Source organism: Microplitis mediator, chromosome 11 (genome assembly GCF_029852145.1).
Source record: "Microplitis mediator isolate UGA2020A chromosome 11, iyMicMedi2.1, whole genome shotgun sequence".
NCBI classification, from domain to species: Eukaryota; Metazoa; Arthropoda; class Insecta; order Hymenoptera; family Braconidae; genus Microplitis; species Microplitis mediator.
This window is the reverse complement of record NC_079979.1, coordinates 18,309,162-18,333,703: the sequence shown is the minus strand read 5'-3', so window position 1 is coordinate 18,333,703 and position 24,542 is coordinate 18,309,162. Positions and strand designations below refer to the sequence as shown.

Genomic DNA, 24,542 nt, shown 5'->3' with positions numbered 1-24,542 from the left:
TTACATTACATAGACATTAATTTTTACACACGCAACGACTCATTGTTCTATTCGTTATTTAACAATTTCATGTTACGGAGAAAGGGAGATGCGCGCGCTCAAGTTTTTTTAAATGTGCGCGCGCATTTTTTTAAAAACGCGGCACTTTCAAAAACCGGTTATTGATAGTTTTTAAATGTCATGGGTAATTGTTTTATTTTATTTTATTTATGTTTGATTTATTTTCTATTAACAAATAGGAAATTAAATTATTGCACACCTCAATCGCGAAAGCGTTAGGTGTGCTTTACTGTCACTCTCTCACTCTCGGCCCTTTTACTGACTTTAAATCCTCTCTACTTTCTTTATAGTACACCAAAGTTGTTAATAATATATACCATTTTAAAGGAAATTTATTAAGGAACATTTTTCAATGCAAACCTTATTTGATTAATGATGTGATTAATTAAAAAAATATGATTTAGTCCGAAGCCCTCAGTGCGTCAATTGTGGTGTTCGGACTCGTCTAAACACGATAACTTTCAAAAAACAAGACTTATCGACTTAGTTTTTTTTTATTATCTGTGTATTTCTGATCACAAGAACCCTTTCAAAAATTACTATCTGAATCCTTTTTGTTTTGGTGTAATTAATAAAAAACGTGAAAACTGATTCTTCGTGAAAAATTTAGCTGCTATTTTTACTGTTGTTATTATTTTTTTCATTGTTTCTCTCTATCAACTACTGGTGGCAGCACTAGCGTATCAATATGTTTAAAAAAAAAAGCGACATTTAAGACAAAACAAGGCGGGATATTTAGAAAAAAATGTTAGTAAAAAAATATTAAACTGAAAATAAGAAATAAAAATAAAAAAATCAAATTGATAATTTGTAAGTGAATAAAAGTTCATAATAAAAAAAAATATATTAGTATTATATAATAATAAAAGTAATGATTAAAAATTAATTAAGCGATTGAGGTGTGCACTTTTGGATTTTCCAACATTTTTTTGTATACAATCAGCGGGGGGTATTCATACCGTACCCGGTTACAAGCGTGCCTTGCACTTCTCTACTATTATTACTCTACTAACATACAACTCTCTTAAATAGATTTCTATGCGAAAATATCAATACTAAATATATTTATGTTGCAAAATAATTCTATGTAAAATTATCTCTATGTAAACTTATTCTATTAAGTATAAATATATGCGAAAATAATTCATGTCCAAAATATCTCTATATTATATATCTCTATGAAAATTAAGTCTCTACAAAATTTACTATAATATGACAGAATTAGGTGTTAACATATTTATATTATGGAATTTCTCCATAACTATACAACTCTCCTTAATATTTCTCTATTCTGCATATCTCTATGACACAACAATTCTATGAAAAAATTTTTCTATTCAAAAATTTTTCTATGTTGAGCAAAGTCAGTTTCAACATTTTTCTCATCAAAAAAAAAAAACAAAGTTTTACGAATGATTTTGTGTCTTACCACCAGCAATCGCGTGGCGCTACCATAAAATTCCAACAACAATACAATAATAATGATAATGATTTAAGTAATTATAATTTTTTCTTTTTTAATGTCATTAAATTTGAATCCTGACTTTGTCAGTATTTTATTATAATTTCAAATTTAATGACATTTAAAAAAAAAAAAATTATAATTACTTAAATATATAATAGTATAATATAGAGATATTTTGGATATGAATTATTTTCGCATATATTTATACTTAATAGAATAAGTTTACATAGAGATAATTTTACATAGAATTATTTTGCAACATAAATATATTTTGTATTGATATTTTCGCATAGAAATCGATTTAAGAGAGTTGTATGTTGGTAGAGTAATAATAGTAGAGAAGTGCAAGGTACCCGCCGCTGATTGTACAATCTTAATTATTGAAATAACTGGATAGAAAAATTGCTTAACGTTGACATTTTAAAGAGCTGCCATCTATAATTCTACATGAAAAAAGGCGGGACGACCGATTATTAAATCTCATGAAGACGATTGGCCACTGTGGTTATTGGAAGGAATTGTGACATCACGTTCGATCGCGAATTTTCCTATTGGTTGAACCTGTAACGATGTTTGCTGATTGGTTGAATTGGCAATGAAAACAGCCTTTAGTTAAATTATAAGTAATATAAATGAGATACACTTCCGCTCACATTAATTTCTTGGAAACGTTCCGAGAGTGCCGGGTCATTCAAAACCGATAAAGTTTCCATTTTGTTTTTATTTATTTAAATAAAAATTATTGTGTTTAGTTTTTTTTTTAATTACTTTTTTTTATTAAAAAAAGTGGTTTTGTGAAGTGAAGTGTTTTTTTTGAACATTTTTGAGTGGACATGGCGGATCCGTCAAACGACAAAGCGTAAGTAGTTAAGATTATTTTTTATCCATAAGAAGAAGTGCGTGTTATTAAATAAAGATGCGAAAACAAACAAGTCTTTTAAGCATCAAAGTCAAGATAAAAATAGAAGTACAGTAGGGTCGCGTTATAAGACTATTAGTTTTTCTCTCAAACTCTCGCGATACCTGGTTTATAAAAAAGACAGAATAATAGTCTTACAACAAGGTCCGACTGTAAAACTTATTTAATTTATTATTTATCCATTGATATTTGTATTGTCAACATACGTTATGTGTGACTTGTGATAGCTAAAATGTAAAATATACATAAATAGAAATTTTTCAGTGAAATTTGCAAGGCTGTAATTGCGGAAAATGATCGTATCGAGATTTAAAAACAAATATTTTATAGTTTGAAATCATGACAGTAAAATTAGCGGACATCTGAAAATTTTTGAAAATTTGAAATAATAAAATAAAATGTTTATATCATAAATATATAGAAATATGCACGTTAAGACAATTCAAAAATGAATACATGCATATTTTTTAATTTTATTATTTTAATTATTTAATTTTTTTATACAATTTTTTAAAATTCGTTTTTTTGAAAAAATTTTTCCCGGCCCCGTAGACCTAAAAAACGAAACCAAAAAATTTAGAAAAATTTTGTCTCGACCTTTTTCTTATGATTCTGCAAAAACCATGGCGCAAAAAAATATTTTGCTGAAAGATCTTCAAACTAGAGATTTCAAGCTTCAATTTGCTTTTTTGATACGATCATTTTTCACGAAAATACAGCCTTCCAAAAATCACTAAAAAATTTATAAAATTTTCTTGTTCCTTTAATTTTTTGGATAAGTGCATGTAATTCAAAAATTGTCATGTCTACTACATTTACACTGATCTTGAAATCTCTAGTTTCGATGTATTTTTTTAAAAATCTTTTTGAAGCTACAAAAATCATGTAAATATGACAAATAGCGGGAGACAAAAGTTTTCCTTTTTTTTTTTGTTTTGACATTTTTTTAGAATTTTATTTTTTTCCTACATTTACTGAGTAACTAACGCAAAAATAGAAGAAAAGGAAAAAAAAAAATTATTTTTCCATTTTAATAATGATTGAATAATTAAAGGAAAAACATACATGTTTTGCTGAACTTTGATTTCATGCCGAACAATAAATCGCATGATTTTCAAATATCGATACGATTATTATTCACAAAGTTACATTCTTGCAAAAATCAGCAAAAAATTTTAAAATCATTTGCTAACAGCATGCATTTCCTGATCATGTTAGCAACATGCTTTTATTCATCTGTGTAAGCTATCATTAGTTTGACTTTTAACCACCAGACTGCGTGAGCCAGTTTGTCTGATCTCATAATTGACACAGCAGCCTTTGGCGGCAGAGTGGCGCTGCTTTCACTCGGCGGCCGTGGCTTAAATTCAAATCACTGAAAACTCCGACACTAAATTTATCTAGAAAAAATAAATTTTTTAAATTTTTAAATATTAAATAAATATTTATAAAATTGCATAAGTAAATAGATAAATAATTGTATATATTAGTTGGTATATTTTAATTACTTGTTTACATTAAGGGGTAGCGGTAACCGATTTTCGAATCAATTTAATTCACAGACTAACACTAGAAATCTAAAATAGAGAGTCGTGAGTATTTTTTAAAACCTTAACGAAGAGCTAGAAATTTCGTTTTTTTTAAAATTCTAATTCGTCTCCGAGAAAAATTGTTTTAAAATTCTCATTTACTCTATGAGGGCAACAAAGGCAGTCCCGTTTATTTTTCTGAGTGTGAGGAAGAGGTCCGGTAGTGTATCCCCTTAAGTAATAACAATTAAAAATTTTAATCTTTAAAGAGCATTTATTAATATCTACTATAATAAATATAATGAATAATCTATATGATTAAGAGGATAAGAAAAATTTTGTTCCCGCCGTATCTATAAGATAAAATTAGTTAGTGCTATTGAAATTGGTATCATTGAATAGATCTGGACTTAAATTTGTGCGTTTTCATAATAGTATAAACTCTTTTTAATTGCCAAGTTTTGAAATAAATGAATTTATCTATATTAGGGTGTCTCAAAAAAAAAAAATAATTTTTTTTTTAACGTCTTATGGGCTCAAAAGTTACTTCATATTATAAAAAGTATCCTCACAAAATTTCAGCCAGATATCTTTAAAATTGAGCTATCACAGAGGAGGGTCCCCTTTCCCATTTAAAACACACGCGAAAATTTTTCATTCTAGTTTTTTGTCATTAAGACTATGAAAAAAAGGTTTTTTTTTATTTCGCGTAGTACAATTTTGTAGGAAATTGAATTCTCTACAAAAAAGTGAAAGGCATTATGTACGTCAAACGAACTGGGACAAAGTTACGGAGCTTTAAAAATCAACAAAAATTTATTTTACTGAGTGTTCAATTTTTTTTTATTACTTTTCATTTTTATTGCATCAAAAAATTTTTTTTTCAAATTTTAACGAGCACGCTCGTATAGGAAATTGAATTTCCTACAAAAAGTATCGAATATCATATATACGTCAAATGAATGAGAAAAGAGTTACAGGGCTATAAATGTCAACGAAAAGTGAAGTTTGAAAAATATTAATTTTTTGAACTAAAATGTTAATGGAAAGTGAACTTTATTTTTCACATTTTGACCTGAAATATTCCAAAAAAATTTCAGAGGCCATATCTAGACGGAAAATTTAACAGCACCATAATTTTGTCTTTTTGAGTGGTCCATGGTGCCCCACATATCACATTTTGATCTAAAATATGCGAAAAAAATTATAATGGTCATAACTAGACGGCGAATTAATTTAAAACCACTCATTTCGTAACAATTTTTTTTTTGAGTGGTCCATTTTGCCCCACATATCACATATTGAATTACAATATGCGAAAAAAATTACAGCGGCCATAACTAGACGGCGAATTAATTTAAGAATCCTTAGTTCGTTACAATTTTCCTTTTTGAGTGGTCCATGTTGCCCCACATATCACATATTGAATTACAATATGCGAAAAAAATTACAGCGGCCATATCTAGACGGGAAATTTAACAGCAAAACAATTTTTCCATTACAATTATTATTTTGAGTGGTCCATTTTGCCCCACATATCACATATTGACCTAAAATATGCCAAAAAAATTTCAGAGGCCATATCTAGACGAGAAATTTAACAGCAAAACAATTTTTTTATTACAATTTTCCTTCTTGAGTCGTCCATGTTGCCCCACATCTCACGTTTTGACCTAAAATATGCGAAAAAAATTATAATGGTCATAACTAGCGGGAAATTGAATAGCACAATAATTTTTTCACTACAATTTTTCTTTTTGAGTGGTCCATTTTGCCCCACATATCGCATATTAAATTAAAATATGGGCAAAACATTTTAGTTATCATAACTTGACGGCGAATTGATTTAAAAATACTCATTTCGTGACAATTTTTTTTTTTTAGTGGTCCATTTTGCCCCACATATCAGATCCCGTGAAAAAATATTCTGATCAGGCTTGATATGAGCTGATAAGGCCATATCAAAATTTTTGATATATTCATATCTGGCCTGATATGATCTGATATGTCCATATTTGATTTTTGATAGGTCCTGATCTGGCCTGATATGAAAATTGGCCATATCAGGCCAGATCAAGCCTTATCAATTTGATATGTCTATATCAGACTTGATATAACTTGATAAGCTCATATATAATGTTATATTTATTTCTAATAGGTCCTGATATGGCCTGATATAACCTTATAAAGTTATATATACTTTGATATACTTAAAAAAAAAATCCCTGATCAGGCTTGATATAACTTGATATGACTTTATATAGTCTGATATATATATATATAAATTGATATACCTGTGAATAAAAATCCTGATCTGACTTGATATAATTTGATAAGCCTTTATAGAGGTTAAAAATATCAAGTTACCTCAAATTGTATTCGAAAAGATGTGTCATGAAAGTTGAACACGATAGATTTTTTTATACACAATAAAAATTTATTGATATTTATTTTTTACATATTTTTTTAAAATAAATTTGGTCTGATATATAGTCTGATATGGCCAATTTCCATATCAGGCCTGATATAGTCTGATCAGAATATTTTTTCACGGGATTTTGACCTAAAATATGCGAAAAAATGATAATGGTCATAACTAGACGGCGAATTAATTTAAGAATCCTTAGTTCGTTACAATTTTCCTTTTTGAGTGGTCCATGTTGCCCCACATATCGCATATTGAATTAAAATATGCGCAAAAAATTGTAGTGGTCATAACTTCACGGAAAAAAAAAAATAGTAGTGGCTACTCTCTGGGATAGTACTGAGTACTTTCTGTAAAAAAAAAATTTTAGACAGTACTGTATGCTATCTAGACTGTATCCACTACTCTCTGGAAAGTACTGAGTACTATCCCGGACAGTAGTGGATATAGTCTAGACAGTAGTGGATACAGTCTAGATAGCATACAGTACTGTCTAAAATTTTTTTTTTACAGAAAGTACTCAGTACTATCCCAGAGAGTAGCCACTACTATTTTTTTTTTCCGTGTTGACGGCGAATTGATTTAAAAATACTCATTTCGTAACAATTTTTTTCTTCTGAGTGGTCCATTTTGCCCCACATATCACATTTTGACCTAAAATATAATAAAAACCTTTTTCGGCTTCGCCTCGGCCAACTATTACATGTGATCTGAGACATTTCTTACTTCACTTCCCTACGTGCGTAATATACTATTAAAGTTCATAACTTGACGGATAATAAATATAAAATTTTTAACCTAATTATTTAAGTGAGCCTTTGTATTCCAGACGGGCTTTCGTGCCCCATATTCTCTTAGATACTTATTAAAGGATTTAGTGCATTCCTACAGAGAATTTCTCTTTATTATAAAACCTCACTAAGTTTCTCCGTACACGAATCCACTCTACAGATAAATTTTTACATCGCAACGACTGAACAGAAGATTATTGTCACATTGTTCTATCTCCCATATTGAAAATCTCTGCAGCGATCATTTTCACATAGCGCTATTCAAATATTACGAACACAAATTCAGAAAAACCACTGGTTGCTGTTTTTAAACTGATGGTCTCGTGTCAACTTTTCGTATCAATTATTATTTAATTAAAATTCTTTGTTGTCTTTATATTTTAATTTTTAATAAAATATTAATTGTCGAATAAGACAACCGTGGTACTGTTAAAAAATGATTTAAAATGTGTGAAGATACAGCGCACCTGTTGCTGTACATAAACTAAAGTGGAAATCAAGTTCAAGTACAGAAAAAAGTTATCAAAATTATCATTTCGCGATTGTGGAGTGCACTTTGGGATTTTCTATCTTTTTTTTTTCGTATTGTTTAGAATCCAGGTCATTTTCCAGACCTTTGAAGATGGCTTCACATCTCCAGATGCCGTTGTAGAACGGGTTTCCGACACGGTAATCCAGCTAAACAACGTGAAGCTCCATGTCCAAAAGGTATCCACAGACCCAAGGACAACCATGGAGTGGATCAAGGGGTCCATCAAAGAAGATGATGCATGTCCCATCATCTTTTTACATGGCCAAAGTGGATCCGGGAAGTCTGCGACGGTGTTCGGACGGGAGGGATCAACGTTTAAGGGCTTTGCGAAGGAATGGTTTCCGCAAGACGCGGTAGTCGAGATTCAGTAAGTATATCACTTCTTTATATTTTGAATTTTTAATACTAAGTAAAACATTATTTGAATATAATTTATTTAAAATTTTTTAAATTTATGATTTTATTTTAATTTCAAACTTAAAAATTCATGCAGATTTTTTTACATATAATTTTTTTTTAAATTCAAAACAATTACAATTTATCAATTTTTAGTGAAATATTTGTTAATAATATATTTATTATATATGAATAATTTATTTCTGATTTCGTCAAATTAATATTTCATAATTTTTTTTTATTGCAAGAAATTAATTTCAAAATTTAATCTTCCTTCAAGGTTATTATATAAATAATAAAATTAGATAATTATCTGTAAAAGGAATGGATTCGAAGTTAAAAAATGACTTTTTAAACTAAAATCCCCGGTAAAAATTTCTTTCCAAGAACAATTTGGGACATTCAAAATTGTACGAAAACGAACATAAGAGTTATAAATGACGATTGAGTTTAATTTTTAAGAAAAAGCTTTTTTTACCAAATTTCGGGGGTGGTCCGATTCGCCCACTGACTCTCGTTTTTGCCACCTTTATTTTCTTTATATAGATATATACATTTTTTAAATTTTTGTTTTAGAGTCATGGATTACGTCAACTACCGGTACTACGATCTGGTAAAAAAACATGACACTGGTTCATGTGTGCCGGAGAAGGTTAGAATCGTTGGACTGCAGAGGGGGTCCTTGAATGACATCAATGCCATCATCGCGAACCGGTCGACAAACCGAACCCTCTTGAACGATAATTCGTCAAGAGGGTTCGTGTGGATTAATTTCGTAAGTAGTTTATTTCAAAATTTAGTTATTTATAAAATTAAAAAAAAAAAATTTATTTGCCTTGCGTTTGCTCTGATCTTGAAATGTGAGCAATTGAAAATAAGAAAGAAAGTCAGGGCATTGATTGGCCCTGCGGGCCAGCCCCGAAACTTCCCTCTGTTTTCGACCTCCTTTTCTTCAATAGAAAATTAAGACCGAGCTAGATACTGGAGGACAAATTTTTTTTCCCACTTTCATGCGCTCGCGTTCTTCCAACAGGCTTTTCTGACACCACGAAATCGTAAAGAAATCTCATAGAAAATCTAGACGAAAGGCTCGGTAACTGGGAGAAAAATTTTTTTTTCTTCACTTTTATGTGCTAGCGTTGTTCCAAAAGACTTCCTTGAATCCTAAAGAAATCCAATAGAAAATTTCGACGAAGGGCTTGGTACTCAAAGACAAATCTGGACGACGGATGGCCCTACGGGCCTGCCCCAAAACTTCCCGCTGTTTTCGAGCTCAATTACATTGTTACGAATACATTATCGAGCTCGGGAATACTTTTGCATGCAATTATTTTTTATGAGCTTTTCAAACTCCAACAATTTACGTCAAATGTTCAAGTTCAATAGTTAAAGAATTGAAAATAGTTGATGAACAAGGATCTTTTAAATTTCTATTTACGATTATATTCCATAAAATAAATGTTTTCAGGCAGAAATTAATGTAATGAGGATTAAAATGAGTTTTATTCAGAGCGTTAATGTGTAAAATATCTGAAAAAAATATTAAAAAGGGTTTTTTTTCGAATTGTTCGACAATATTATTTAAAGTAAATAATAAGCACTGTCTGACGTAGTGATCAAAGGAAATTATGATGATGAATAGCTGCTATGATTTTCGAATCATTTGGTAAATTTTATTCTGAGTTATCCGGGAAAGACGAGGTAAATTGGTATTTATTGAATTTTTCGACACTGATATCTTTTGAAGTAACCAACGAAATGTGGCATTAAATGAGGCAATCGACGCCTTTTATTGAGATCTTAAGATGAGAACTTAATTGAGTTCTAAAGATTAGACTTATATTGTTAAAGTGCACTGTTCATATGATACAAGCACTGAAACATTTTACAGTAAAAAAGATTAGTAGGGGAAGGGGGGGAGGGGAAATGGGCCTCTTACAAATAAAAAATTTTCAAATCCTCTGTTTTTTTACTTGTTTTACTTACTTTTACTCCTTTGCCAAGTATTTGACCTTAATTTGTTTTGTCCATTTAAAATAAAAAATTAAAAAATGTGGGGCAAAATGGGCCCCTTCAAAAAAATTTTATAATCCAAGTTTTTCAAGTTGTTTCACATTTTTTTTTCCTTCTGCTGAATTTTTGGTGTTAATTTGCTGTGTCTGTCAAAATTAAAAAATCCTGAAAAGTTGAGTAAAACTAGTCCCCAACAAAACTCAATGTATGTTTCTCGCTTGTTTTATGTTTTGAAACCTATTGCTATGTATTTAGTATAAAAAAATTTTAGGAACCCGTTTGGCTAAAAAATATTCGTAAGTTTTCAAAGTCTTCAAATATTTCGAGGCATCCAAAATTTTAGCCCCCCCCCCCCCCTCTTCCCCTACTTTATTAAGCTTAGAGGTTTTTTCACTGTAAAATGTTGAAACTCTTGTTTGTCATGAACACTGCATTTTAGCAATATAAGTGTAATGAGCAATTTTGTGGAAGACAAAATTTCCTGGAAGATTGGTCCTATACTTTTTTTTTTATTTTTTATTTTTATAGACAAATCGATCCAGTAATGCTCCTGGTCCGGACGAGGTCATCATGGTCGACATGCCAGGGACGGCGCCTTACTCTGCCTTGGACGTAGCTGGGATTGGAGAAGACCATAAAAAAGAACTGCGGGTGAACTCAACGTTCATAAAAAAAAACGCTGAGTGGATTCACCGACATTGTGCGGAGTGGCACGAACACTCTTGGGCGAGGTCACCTTTTTGGACCGTTAGCAGAGAGGCTATCCGAACAGGCACAACACAACATCTTCCTGATCGCTTGTGCCGCTTCTCCGCTAACGGAGCACAATGCTCAAGAAGTCTTCCATTTCTTGAAGCACATGAAACACGTGCTGGATCCCGACCATCAGTTGGGAGGCCATAGAACGCCCATATCCCACCTCAGGGTAACTCCTGGCCCAAGCGGACAGCGGTCGACATCTCCAGGGCAAGATCTCCGGCAAGAATGCGAAAAGCTTAAAGCGGACCTGCAGGAAGCTCGATCTCGATACGATGAGGTTTTTCAGCAGTTAAACGACGCACAGCAGCAACTTGCCGATCTTGAGAGACGTTTAGCTGAAGTAACAGCAGAGTCAGCTGATCGAGAACGTCAGATTGCTGAGCTTTCGGATTCCATCGCTGAGAAATCGCGTCGAATATCCATCCAGATCAGAATTCTCAATTCCCAGCAAGAGCAGATAAACAACTTGGAAGAGGCTCATCGCCGTTCGGTCATCGTTGCTGAGCAAAGGAGATCTTCTTCAAGTAATAGATCAGACACAAATAACACCAGTCAGGAAGACTCTAATGATGGGGATTACTCCAGGATCGTCAGTGGAAGTGATGATGGAGGAAGTGGCGATAAGAACGCAAGCCAGGAAGACTCCAATGACGAGGATTACTCCAGGATCGCCAGTGGAAGTGATGATGGAGGAAGTGGCGATAAGAACGCAAGCCAGGAAGACTCCAATGACGGGGATTACTCCAGAATCATCACTGGAAGTGATGACGGAGGAAGTGGCGAAAACACTCCAAGCCAGGAAGAGTCACATGACGAAGATGGGGCCAGGGGAAGAGATGACGACAACGCTAGTGATGACGAAGAACCGGATTACCAGCAAGACCGGGACTGGCAAGCGGAATTCGACGATCCTGCAAACACCGCCGTGGGAATCCCAGGCTTGTTAGTACCTGCTATATACAGGGCAAACAGGTACTATCAGGTCTGTGGTAAAGATCAATTCTCCCAGATCAAGTGGGATGACGTCATACAGGCAGAAGGAGAAGGCAGACATAACTGCAAAATTTGCAATGAAAGTATGTGGAGTAGCTCCATTAAGGAGCACGTCTGGTCTACTCATCAGAAAAAAGTGGACAACTTTTATTGCAATAAATGCAAATGGACCTATTCTGGGGTTCGAAATGTCAGGAAGCACGAGGATAAATGTTCGGGCAAGGTTACCCAATGCTCAAGGTGCGGACAGAAATTTAATAACAAGTGGAATTATAAGCATAAGCATAAGAAAAACTGCAAGCCTGGTGATAACAACTAAAACCGGCTGCACTTCACCGTGGAGTAGTTCTATAGGAGAAACCACGTAAAAAAAAAAGCGCCTAATACTCTACCTCTGTGGTGGTGTGGAAAAGAGTATAATATTTCGTGAAATAAAATTTTTCGATAAAAACAAAATTGAAAAAAATTAATTTAATTAAAATATAAAGATCGTCAATCAGCTGAGCACTTAATCAAATTAATAAAATAACAATTGAGATAAATACCTTATAACGAACTTGTCTCATAGACTAAAATTGTAAGTATTGAAATTTATTGATTTTAAATAATAATATAATTATTGACATTAAAATTGAGAAAATTAAAGCTATAACTTCTCTTAATCAATTAGAAATTAGAAGCAAAATTGTATAAGCGAATACAAAATATCATTCTGGCTGAATATGAACTGGTGTTCCTAGATCAGCCTCAATAAATATTTCCGGGACACTTAATAAATAAGCAATTTTAAGTAATAAAATAGATATACACTTATCCAAAAAATTAAAGGAACAAGAAAATTTTATAAATTTTTTAGTGATTTTTGGAAGGCTGTATTTTCGTGAAAAATGATCGTATCGAAAAAATAAAAAAAGCAAATTGAAGCTTGAAATCTCTAGTTTGAAGATCTTTCAGCAAAATATTTTTTTGCGCCATGGTTTTTGCAGAATCATAAGAAAAAGGTCGAGACAAAATTTTTCTAAATTTTTTGGTTTCGTTTTTTAGGTCTACGGGGCCGGGAAAAATTTTTTCAAAAAAACGAATTCATAGCTTGTTTAGGAAATTTATTCAGCTACAATTTGCTTTTTTTTGTTTCTCTGTACGACAATTTGCTGCTGAGATATCAGCCTTCAAATGAAAAAGGATCCTTTTGTCTTTGATTATTGATATCTCAGCAAGAAATAGTCACACAGTAATTTAAAGGGCAGTTTAATAAACTTGAATAAATCCCCTACAAGCTCCATTTTTGATTTTTAAAAAAAAAAATTTTTTTTCATCCTTGATATCCATTTGAAAAACCTTTAAAAAATGGCCATTTTCTGGTTTTTTAGTCGACTCATCGCTACTCTGCAAATATTGATAAAAAAAATAATGTTGCCAGGTAATTTTACAGTTTAATGTACCCCCAAAAACCCTGGAAATTTTCAGATTGATCCATTGAACCGTTTGTCCGGTCCGATTGCTCAAAGTTTTACAAAACAATTAAAGGAACAAGTTTTGTTCCTTAATTTGTGTAATCGTTATCAAAATGAAAAAATTGATTTTTTTTTTATTTTCTTTCATTTTTGCAGTAGTTATTCAGTAAATGAAAGGTAAAAAGGAGAAAAAAAAATTTTTTCCGAAAAACGAAAAAAAAAAATTGGAAAAAATTCTTGTTTGGTCTCATTTTTTGGAAAATTTTTTTTTCTCCTTTTTACCTTTCATTTACTGAATAACTACTGCAAAAATGAAAGAAAATAAAAAAAAAATCAATTTTTTCATTTTGATAACGATTACACAAATTAAGGAACAAAACTTGTTCCTTTAATTGTTTTGTAAAACTTTGAGCAATCGGACCGGACAAACGGTTCAATGGATCAATCTGAAAATTTCCAGGGTTTTTGGGGGTACATTAAACTGTAAAATTACCTGGCAACATTATTTTTTTTATCAATATTTGCAGAGTAGCGATGAGTCGACTAAAAAACCAGAAAATGGCCATTTTTTAAAGGTTTTTCAAATGGATATCAAGGATGAAAAAAAATTTTTTTTTTTAAAAATCAAAAATGGAGCTTGTAGGGGATTTATTCAAGTTTATTAAACTGCCCTTTAAATTACTGTGTGACTATTTCTTGCTGAGATATCAATAATCAAAGACAAAAGGATCCTTTTTCATTTGAAGGCTGATATCTCAGCAGCAAATTGTCGTACAGAGAAACAAAAAAAAGCAAATTGTAGCTGAATAAATTTCCTAAACAAGCTATGAATTCGTTTTTTTGAAAAAATTTTTCCCGGCCCCGTAGACCTAAAAAACGAAACCAAAAAATTTAGAAAAATTTTGTCTCGACCTTTTTCTTATGATTCTGCAAAAACCATGGCGCAAAAAAATATTTTGCTGAAAGATCTTCAAACTAGAGATTTCAAGCTTCAATTTGCTTTTTTGATACGATCATTTTTCACGAAAATACAGCCTTCCAAAAATCACTAAAAAATTTATAAAATTTTCTTGTTCCTTTAATTTTTTGGATAAGTGTATTTCTTAAAAATTAACATATTTTATCTCTCATCAATGCCACTTAGAAATTTTAAGATACAAAATTTTGAAAATCTCGCATATGTTTACTCAGAAAAAAATGTAAAAAAAAAAATAATAATAATAATTTTACTGAAAATTAATGATACTGAAGTTAGCAGACGTCTGACAGTTTTTGAATTTTTTTAAAAATGATTGACTATAAAAAAAAATATTTTGAAAACTTGCGCCTATAGTTTATTAAATTTTCTACATGTATATATTTTTAGTTTTTTTTTTTTTTTTGTAATTTATTGGTTGAAAAAAAAATCCGAAAATTTGTAACTGTCTGCTAACTTCAGGATCGTCATAAATTACGATCCTGAAATTAGCAGACATTTAAAAATTTTTGGGTTTTTTTTCAACAATTAAATTTGAAGAAAAAAAAAAATAAAAATATGCACATGTAGAAAATTTAAAAGACTATAAGAGGAATTTTTTTTAATATTTTTTTTTTTTATAATTTACTGTCTAGAAAAAGTCAAAAAATTATTAGACGTCGGCTAACTTCAGTATCATCATACATTTGAAATTTTTGAATTTTTATTAAGCGAGAAATTATAAAAAAAAATATATTTAAAAAAATTGCACTTATAGTCTTTTAAATTTTCTACAAGTGCATATTTTTATTTTTTTTTTTCTTCAAAATTAATTGTTAAAAAAAAATCAAAAAATTTTTAATGGTCTGCTAACTTCAGGATCATCATAAATTTTAATTATTTTTTATTTATGGAATAAATTATTGATTTGAATATTATTAGAATTGCTGGTGAGGTATTTTGGGCGAGATGATTTTTTTCATGCGGCCCATTTTGCCCCAATTATCTATACTTGAGGTGAGAAATAGAAAAAAAATTAATTGTTTTTATTTTGATTTCAACTTTTAATTATCTGTACAATTGAATAACTTTTTAAACATCCGTACACTTGATGAGTAATTAATAAATTTGAATTAAACGTATTTTAATTACTCTGTGAGCGCGTGAAATAAAATACAAATATTAAAAGTTTACTTGAAGTAATTTTTATTCCGAGAATAATTGACTTTTGGTGAGTTCGAAATTACTTATTTTGTACATTTCGAGCCCCCGCGGTGTAATTACGCCAAATTATTGTCCAGGCTTTGTTCCAGAGATCGGCATCTGCTTGAGTGAAGTCGTCCTGGATGCAACGCAGAACGCTGATAAAAACGTCCTGGACGTTCTGAAAAATTATTTTAAATTATTCGATTAATTTTATTACAAAATAAGAAGATCAATGTAAATGTTTTCCTACCTTTTTATCGTGCTCAGTGTATCCTTCACTTGCATAAGGACATGGCCATTTTATAAAAAGTTCCTCGTTACTAAGCGAGTTCTGAGTCAAAGCGCTGACAAGATCATTAAATGCTTCGGTGTATACGGCTCCCAGTCTTATAAAGTTCGCATTATTTAACAAAGCGTAATCCGGTATTCCGATGTAATTTGGGTACCTCTGATAGTACTCAGGGTAAATTTGACATAATCTGAATTTAAAATCAAAAAATTAAATTTTTTTAAATTCAAGGAGTCAAAAAAATTTTTTTCCGAATTCAAAGTATAAGGACCGAGTAGAAAACTTAATTCCCGTTAGTTTGAGTACCCACATCAATATGTTTTGATAATAAAAATTTCTTCATAAATTTTATATATAAAAATATGTTAATTTTCATTTGACGCAAATATAGGCTTGTGGGTACTCAAAATAACGGAAATTTACCGTACTACACGAAGGTGATATTAATTTTTATGACAAATTTAATTGGTAATGATAATTAGCCAAATAAAGTATAATTTTTGTATATTTTTAATGAAAATTAATAATTACGCCAAAAGCCACGTAGTTCCAAAGTTTGCTGGTGTTCTGAACGTGTAACTATACGTTCTAATAAGTCTGTTGATTTCACTACGAGTTAAATAGGGTCCATAATTCTGTGGTGCAGGTCTGAAACAATTATCTCGACATTTTGGTGCGCAGTTGTTAGTATCAGCACACATACAAGCACCGGCTAGGATTCCAATGGAAAGGATTAATAAAAATTGTCCTTGCATTTTATTTAGTCACGTGACACTGATGCAGAAACTGTAAATTTAATTAAACTATTATTACAAATTTTAAATTTTTAAAAAATCCAAGGATACTTACAAATAAAATGCGGAGCTGTTCTTCAAGTGAGAACAGTAATTGTAACCAGGATATGGTAACTCATGATTTTTATAGTCTCCGTTATCAGGTCATTGAAACATCAACTGCCACATCCCAGACACTGCACAAATAATTAAACTGATTTCGATGGACAATTATTTGTTTTAAAAACAGTTAAAGTGTGGTGCCAATTAACGCAAATTTCTGGTTCAGTAATTTTTTAGTCTTAAACAAACTGGCTAATTTCAATTATTTCATAATTAGAGGAGAAAAAGTTACTTGTACCTCATTGTTATTTAAATTATGCAGTTTTATAAATTTGCACGGATACTTAACTGATAAAAATTTATTAGTTTAAATTTTATTGAGTATTTATTCATTTAAGTTTCATCACAATTATGAAATTTATAAAAATTTCCTCACTGAGTTTGCTCAAGAATCAAAGCTGCTTTTATCCGCCCGAATAATTATCTGATTAAATTAATTAAGAAGTAAAATTTTTAAAATGCAGTAAAATTAACCACAGGATAACAAACTGTATACACGGGCGTTCATCTGAAAATCGTCAGAATAGATTCCTAGGACCTCAAAACGTCGACATCTGATGAAAACTTTATTTTCGAAAATCAGACCCAAACCAAGAACTTCCCTTTTTTTGAAAATTTTCTAGTTTCATGGCGGGAAGTTTGAAAAGCTTGCAGTGAAATTAGAGAAAAGAATGATCCTGAAGTTAACAGGCAATTTAAAATTTTCGGATTTTTTTTTTTTTCAAGGAATTAATGATAAAAAAAAAAATTTTTCAAATGCACAGGTTGAAAATTTAAATAACTATGAGTGCAATTTATTTAAATATTTTTTAAAATTATTTATCGTTTCGAACAACATCCGAAAATTATTAGACGTCTGCTGCTACGAGAAAGAAAAAAATTTACAAATAAAAATCCGAATTTCGATTATTTTTGATATTTTCAAAATTCGTGAGCGACCTCTTAAAAATTTTTTATCGAGCTGATTTTTTGAGAGGCTTCTTAAAACATCGTAAACCAACAAATTTTCATGCGAGATCGAAAAAAAAAAAATAGTCGGTTTTTTTGGGCCACCCTACTATATATAATTGCCGAGGGGCGTTTATAAATAAATAAATAAATAATTTTTAAATTATTAAACAATTTATAGGGCGCTGATGATGATGATTTAAAAAATGATTGAAAAATTAATATACTGTACAAAACATATTTATTTTATAATAATTTATACCGACACACTGTGTTCAATAAACAAGCTTTGACAATGCTTCTAATTGTTTTAATAATGTCAATTAATTTCTTTTTTTTTTATCCAAACTTTATTCTATTATTTTTATCTTACTTATTTATCTCATTTTAATCTGATATTTTTTTGTTATTATATACAATCACACACTTGCTCAACGAATAATATACCCGGTTCCATTTCTTTAATTATTTTTCTACAAGCGGTAATTTATCAAAGTTTATTTAGAATATTTATTAACGTTCAAATTAGTCAAAAAATATTTTTTATCAGTACCTTTTTTTAAAATATTATTCTAAATTTATTTTTTAAAAACATGATTATAATTTTAAATAAACTTCGATATATATGTGCATAAATATACAAAGTTATGTATAAAAAAAAATATTCACACTTTTGACTTGGCTCTGATATTAATTGTTAATTATTAATTATTTAAAGAGCAATTAATATATTTTTTTTCTAAAAATTAATCAACTCAAAATTCATTTTATTTTAAAAATTAATTTAGTAAATTATAAACTAAAAAACTTTTTTTTTAAATCAAAAATTAACATTAATTGTTAGTCAATTAATAAAGTCAAACATGATTAAATTTTTAAATTAATTAATAATAATCAAGTATATAAAAACTTTTCGAATTAATTCATTTTTGAATTTAAAAATTCGTCAATTGATAAATGTTAAATTAAAAAATTATTTTTTAAATCATTACAATAAATTGCATTTTCAAAAAAAAAAAAAATTATTTGTCATTTAAAAATAAAATAATATATGATTCAAGAAAAAAATAAATCAAGTCATTAAAACTATTGTCCCTACACAAAATATAAACACACTTATAAAAATAATAATAATAATCAATAATTAATTTAATTAAAAATATAAATAATTAAATAATTAAATTCATGTTAATGCAAAAAAAAAAATACTTTGGGTGATTTGCTAACGCCTTCTTTAATTATGCAATAAGTACTTAGATTGCTAATTAATGATAAGGTGACCCAGTACTCAATCAGGAAACTAATATCTGATCAGAGAATCAGTACCTAATCGGGCAACTAGTACCCAATTAGAGAACTAGCAACTGATCAATGATTCAGGGTACAAAAGTTTGTGCTCAACAATAAGGATAAAAGAAAACAATTCGCCCAAATTTTTTTATATCAAAATGACGTCCGTGAGCAGATTCACGTGAATTAAATTAAAAGATATATTCAAATATCGAATGTTATAAAAGAATATCGAAATTGTGGTTGTGAAAAAAATATGTCTATAAGACAATCAGAAAAATAATTAGCAAGACCACCAGCAAGACAATGAGCAAGACTACCAGCAAGATAATTAGCAAGACCGCCAGTAAGACGAGCAAGACAATTGTCTTGTTACTGGTCTTGCTAATTATCTTGCTGATAGTTTTATTGACCTATTCTTTTCACGACCTCAATTTCGACATTCTTTGATGACACTCGAAATTTGAATATATCTTTTAATTTGATGTAGGTGAATTTGCTCGCGATCGTCATTTTGATATAGAGAAATTTGCGTGAATATTTTTTTTTTATTCTTATTGTTGAGCACAAACTTCCGTACCCTGCTGATCATAAAACTATTACCCGATTAGGAAACTAGTACTCAATCAGTGAATTAGTACCCGATCAAGAAATTAGTATATGATCGGAGAACTAGTATCCGATCATAAAACTATTACCTGATTAGGAAACTAGTACCCGATCAGGGAATCAGTACCTAATCAGTGAATTAGTACCTAATCAGTGAATTAGTTCCTAATCAGGAAACTAGTACTCAATCAGAGAACTAGTATCTGATCATAAAACTATTGCCCGATTAGGAAACTAGTACCCGATCAGGGAATTAGTACCTAATCAGTGAATTAGTACCTAATCAGTGAATTAGTACCTAATCAGTGAATTAGTACCTAATCAGTGAATTAGTACCTAATCAGTGAATTAGTACCTAATCAGTGAATTAGTTCCTAATCAGGAAACTAGTACCCGATCAGGGAATTAGTACTTAATCAGTGAATTAGTACCTAATCAGGAAACTAGTACTCAATCAGAGAACTAGTATCTGATCATAAAACTATTGCCCGATTAGGAAACTAGTACCCGATCAGTGAATTAGTACCCAAACAGGGAATTAGTACCCAATCAGTGAATTAATACCTGATCAGGTAACTAGTACTCAATCAGGGAACTAGTATCTAATCATACAACTATTACCCGATTAGGAAACTAGTACTCGATTACTCATGTATTTGTATATCTATATTCACTAAATTTTACTAAATATTGACATACAAATACATGTAATGATCGAGTCCTAGTTCACTGATCGGGTACTAGGTCATTTACCTTACGTTGAAATAAAAATAAACTGGAAGAGTAGTCGAATAATTAAAGTTATTTAAATTATAAAATAACTCTTAATTATTAAATATATGTATTGACTTAAATATCTATTCTTGGTCGGTATTGTAATCTTAATGGTGGGTCCCTAAACCTCCATCGTGTTACGTAGACAAACTTTAATGTATGATCTTTACCTAATAGTTCATCATTACACAGAATGTCAATCTATAAAAATTAAATCACAATTAATTAATGACAATAATTATTATTATAAATAAATACTTACATCACGATATTTTTCCAATCCATTTAGAACTTTTTTGGCAATAAATTTTTTTAAGTGTGTTATCGTAGCCTGTGCTGAACATCTTATGAATCTTCTTTTTAGTGTTTTTAAATTACTACTAATACACTCAAGACAAACATTTACTTGTTCATCAGCACGATGATAATCAGCCTCGGCATGTGCGTCCGCCGAGGCTTTTTCATCTTCAACATCACCAGCATTTGGTAACACATCTTTCGGACACGGCAGCCCACGTGCTCGATAAAACTCACGTTCTCTTTTTATCTCATCTATCAAACAAACAAACAAATAAATAATTAATTCAATTACTTCACTTGATCATTCATTTAAATCGCGACCAGACAGCTTTCAAAATTTGACAGTTAAATTTCCAAGTTCTGGTAACTGATTTTTTAAATTTTCTACTCCCCCGCCCTTTTTCAAATCTCCATTAAAAAACTTATGAATAATTGACGGTATGAATAAAAAAATGAATTACTTTCTTGCAGATCAGGAACAAGTTTGTAAACAATATCTTGCATTGTCCTGTCAAAACTTATATACTGTAATGGATGTGACTGATGTATAACTATTTGGCATGTTGGACATGTGTGTTTTTCCTCCAAATGTTTAACTAGACAACTTTTACAAAAAGTATGCAGGCACTCGGTAACTGTTGTTGCGTCAATTAAATAACCACGACATATTTTACAAGTTATGTGGCTATTAAGTGTTTTTAATTTTATTCTTCTTTCCATGGCACCTGTGAGCACCATTTAATCTGTTGCTTTATTTTAAATCTGTGGAAAAAAAAAATTTATTTATGAGTCAATGCATGGATAGTAAAGTTACCGGACACTTGACAATTTTTTAAACTTTTAAATGATAAATTTAAATGTTTATAAAATAAAAAATTTAAACAATACATGTTTAGAAAATTCAAAATTCAGTACAAGCATTTTTTAAAATTTTATTATTTTAATTATTGAAATTTTTTATGTGTAATCTAAAAAATTTCGTATGTCTGCTACATTCACACTCATCTACATTTACACTCATTGTGAATGTAGCAGACAATTTTTAATTTTTTAAATTTTATAACAAGTGAACAAAATGTAAGTAGAGTAAAAATAAAAAAATTCATATTTAAATAAATGCAAATCCGTACGCGCATTTTTTACAATTTACTTATGTATTTATTTAAAATTTATAAATTGTTTCATGCCTGATACATTTACACTCATTTTGAATGATATTGAAGTTAGCCGACGTCTAATAATTTTTGAAATTTATTTGAAACGATAAATAAAAGAAAAAATATTTGAAAAAATTGCACTTATAGTTCTTAAAATTTTCTACATGTGCATATTTTTATTTTTCATTTTTTTGCAATCGATTTGTTAAAAAAAAAATTCAAAAATTTATAATTGTCTGGTAACTTCAGGATCATCATTTTGAATGTAGCAGACAATTTTAAATTTTTGTAATTTTATAACAAATGAATAAAATGTAAGCAGAGTAAAAATGAAAAAAATGCATATTTAAATAAATGCAAAATCCATACGCGCATTTTTTAAAATTTCATTATTTTAATTTACTTATCTATTTATTTAAAATTTATAAATTGTCTCATGCCTGACACATTTATGATTCTGAAGTTAGCCGACATCTAATAATTTTTTATGATCCTGAAGTTAGTAGACAATTAAGAGTTTTTGGATTTTTTTTTCAACAAATCAATTACAAAAAAAAAAAAAATTGAAAAAATGCACGTGTAGAAAATGAAAAAAACTATAAGTGCAATTTTTTTAAATATTTTTTTTTTAAATTTATCATTTAAAAAAAAAATCCAAAACTTATTGTGATACTGAAGTCAGCTGACGTCTAATAATTTTTGTATTTTTTTTTAGTAGATAACTTATAAGAAAAAAAATATTTGAAAAAATTGCACCGGTAGTTTTTAAAATTTTCTACATGTGCATATTTTTATTTTTTGTTTTTTTGTAATTGATTTGTTAAAAAAAAAAATCCGAAAATTAATAATTGTCGGCTAAGTTCAGTATCATAATTTTTTGAATTTTTTTTTTTTAAATGATAAATTAAAAAAAAAAATATTTAAAAAAATTGCACTTATAGTTTTTAAAATTTTCTACAAGTGCATATTTTTAGTTTTTTAAATTTTTGTAATTAACTAGTTGAAAATAGCATCCAAAAATTTTTAATTGTCTGCTAAATTCAAGATCATATATATTTACACTCATATTAAATTATGTATCCACTTATAATTATGTAATTAAATAAAATTAATTAAAAATCTACTGATAAATAGAAACATGTGATTGCAATTGTTGACACGTTGACACAAGAAAATAAAACTGATAATTTAAAATAATTTTTAATCTCGTTATTGATAGCAATTTATTATTATTTTACGGTAAAATCCGTGTATGTACGATAGTATTTAATTGTTTGGCTTTTATTTGTTTGTATAGTTGATTAAACTCAATCATTTTACAAAAGTAGGTTATTGAAAATTCTAACCTCAGCAGACTGGAGATGAAAAACTATAAATTTATCTTTCATGGACTTACTCTCGGTGTAAATATTTTAAAATTTTAACGCGTGCATTTGGGTTCTATTTTATTTTAATAAATTTAATTTTGTACTGGGATTTTTTATAGGGGAAATTTATTAGTATGTGGAAAAATAATTATTCTATTGTTAAAGTTATGACTGATGAGATGACAACAACAAGAAGGAGTTTTAAACTAGCGGCATCATCCGGAAGATTTTTTAATTTCAACGACTGATAATTTCTTTATCAATGTATAGTAAATTTAAGGCGAATTCAGACGAGATGAAGTTTACTGGAGCCGAAGGCGAAGGCTGCCATCACATCATAATAATTAATTAAATATTAATTTTATGACTGGAGCAATTGTGGATTCTGAAAGAGCATTTAAAGAGCAATTTTTTTGGCATATCATTCATTAAAAAATATTTAATTTCCGCGCCAACTTAATAGTGGTATCAAGTCATTAGTTTTGTCAAACACTTTTTTTTTTCTGATAAATCTAATCAGGTTTTTTTTTCCTTAACTTTTTCCTGAAACAAATGAAAGTAAATCTACGGGTTGATTTTTTATGAATTTACGAAATTATATTTGCAAAAATAAAATAATGTAAGAGGTAATTAGAGGACAGAAATCGCTAATAAATAATTGTAAGCTATATGTAATTGCATGATACTGGAATTGGCCGGAGTCTAATAATTTTTGAATTTTTTTAAAAATTGAATTTTAAAAAAATATTTAAAAAATTGTGAGCGTGAATGTAGCAGACATCAGACAGATTTAAAGTTATAAATAAATATAGTAGATAATTAATAAAAAAAAAAAATTTTAAGAAAATGCACTTATTCATTTTCAAATTTTTCAAATGCGCGTTTTTTTGAAATTTTATTTTATTAATTTCTTAGTTGATTAACTAATAATTTTAAATTTGTCTGATGTCTGCTACATTCACACTCATAAAAAATTGGACATAATTTTTTAAATTTTCTACATGTGCATATTTTTAGTTTTTTTTTTGGCTTTTAAATTAAATTGCTGAAAAAAGAAAACTCGAAAATTGTTAATTGTCTGCCCCTGGTGGAAATTTTTCGGAATTTTCTCTGAAAAAAAACTTAGGTCTAAAGACTTTTTCAAAGTTCTAGGACTTTTTCAGAGTTTCTCAGAGAAAAGTCAGAAAAATTTTCACCAGGAGCTAACTTCAGGATCATTGTAAATATACAATTGTTAACAAATAACAACAAATAGATCAATATAAATATTATGAAAACTGAAAATACACTTTTTCAGAATGATCTGCATTGAAAGGATCGGGTCCATTATCCTGAATAAGATTTTTGTCATTAAAAAATTACAACTGACAGCTGAGTGTCTGAACAGTCAAGTGTCCCTAGCGGATCCAAATTAC

General features: G+C 29.5%; 1 protein-coding gene across 3 annotated transcripts; it reads right to left on the bottom strand.

Annotated features, from left to right (window-relative positions):
• Positions 1 to 15,364: 15,364 nt before the first annotated feature.
• Positions 15,365 to 23,293, bottom strand: LOC130677083 (polycomb group RING finger protein 3). 3 transcript variants are annotated; one of them, XR_008991528.1, is made up of 8 exons: positions 23,107 to 23,293; positions 21,065 to 21,365; positions 20,566 to 20,855; positions 20,283 to 20,504; positions 16,636 to 16,756; positions 16,318 to 16,572; positions 15,748 to 15,976; positions 15,365 to 15,675 (listed from the first exon to the last, which is right to left on the bottom strand). XR_008991528.1 is itself a non-coding variant. In XM_057483672.1 (4 exons), exons 2-4 carry the CDS (start codon positions 21,339 to 21,341, stop codon positions 20,379 to 20,381), a joined length of 693 nt encoding a protein of 230 aa, XP_057339655.1. In that variant the 5' UTR covers positions 21,342 to 21,365; positions 23,107 to 23,292; the 3' UTR covers positions 18,658 to 20,378. The 3 variants fall into 3 exon arrangements, 1 of the variants encoding a protein (XP_057339655.1); XR_008991529.1 differs by having other exon boundaries at positions 23,157 to 23,292; XM_057483672.1 differs by lacking the exons at positions 15,365 to 15,675; positions 15,748 to 15,976; positions 16,318 to 16,572; positions 16,636 to 16,756 and having other exon boundaries at positions 18,658 to 20,504; positions 23,107 to 23,292.
• Positions 23,294 to 24,542: the final 1,249 nt, after the last annotated feature.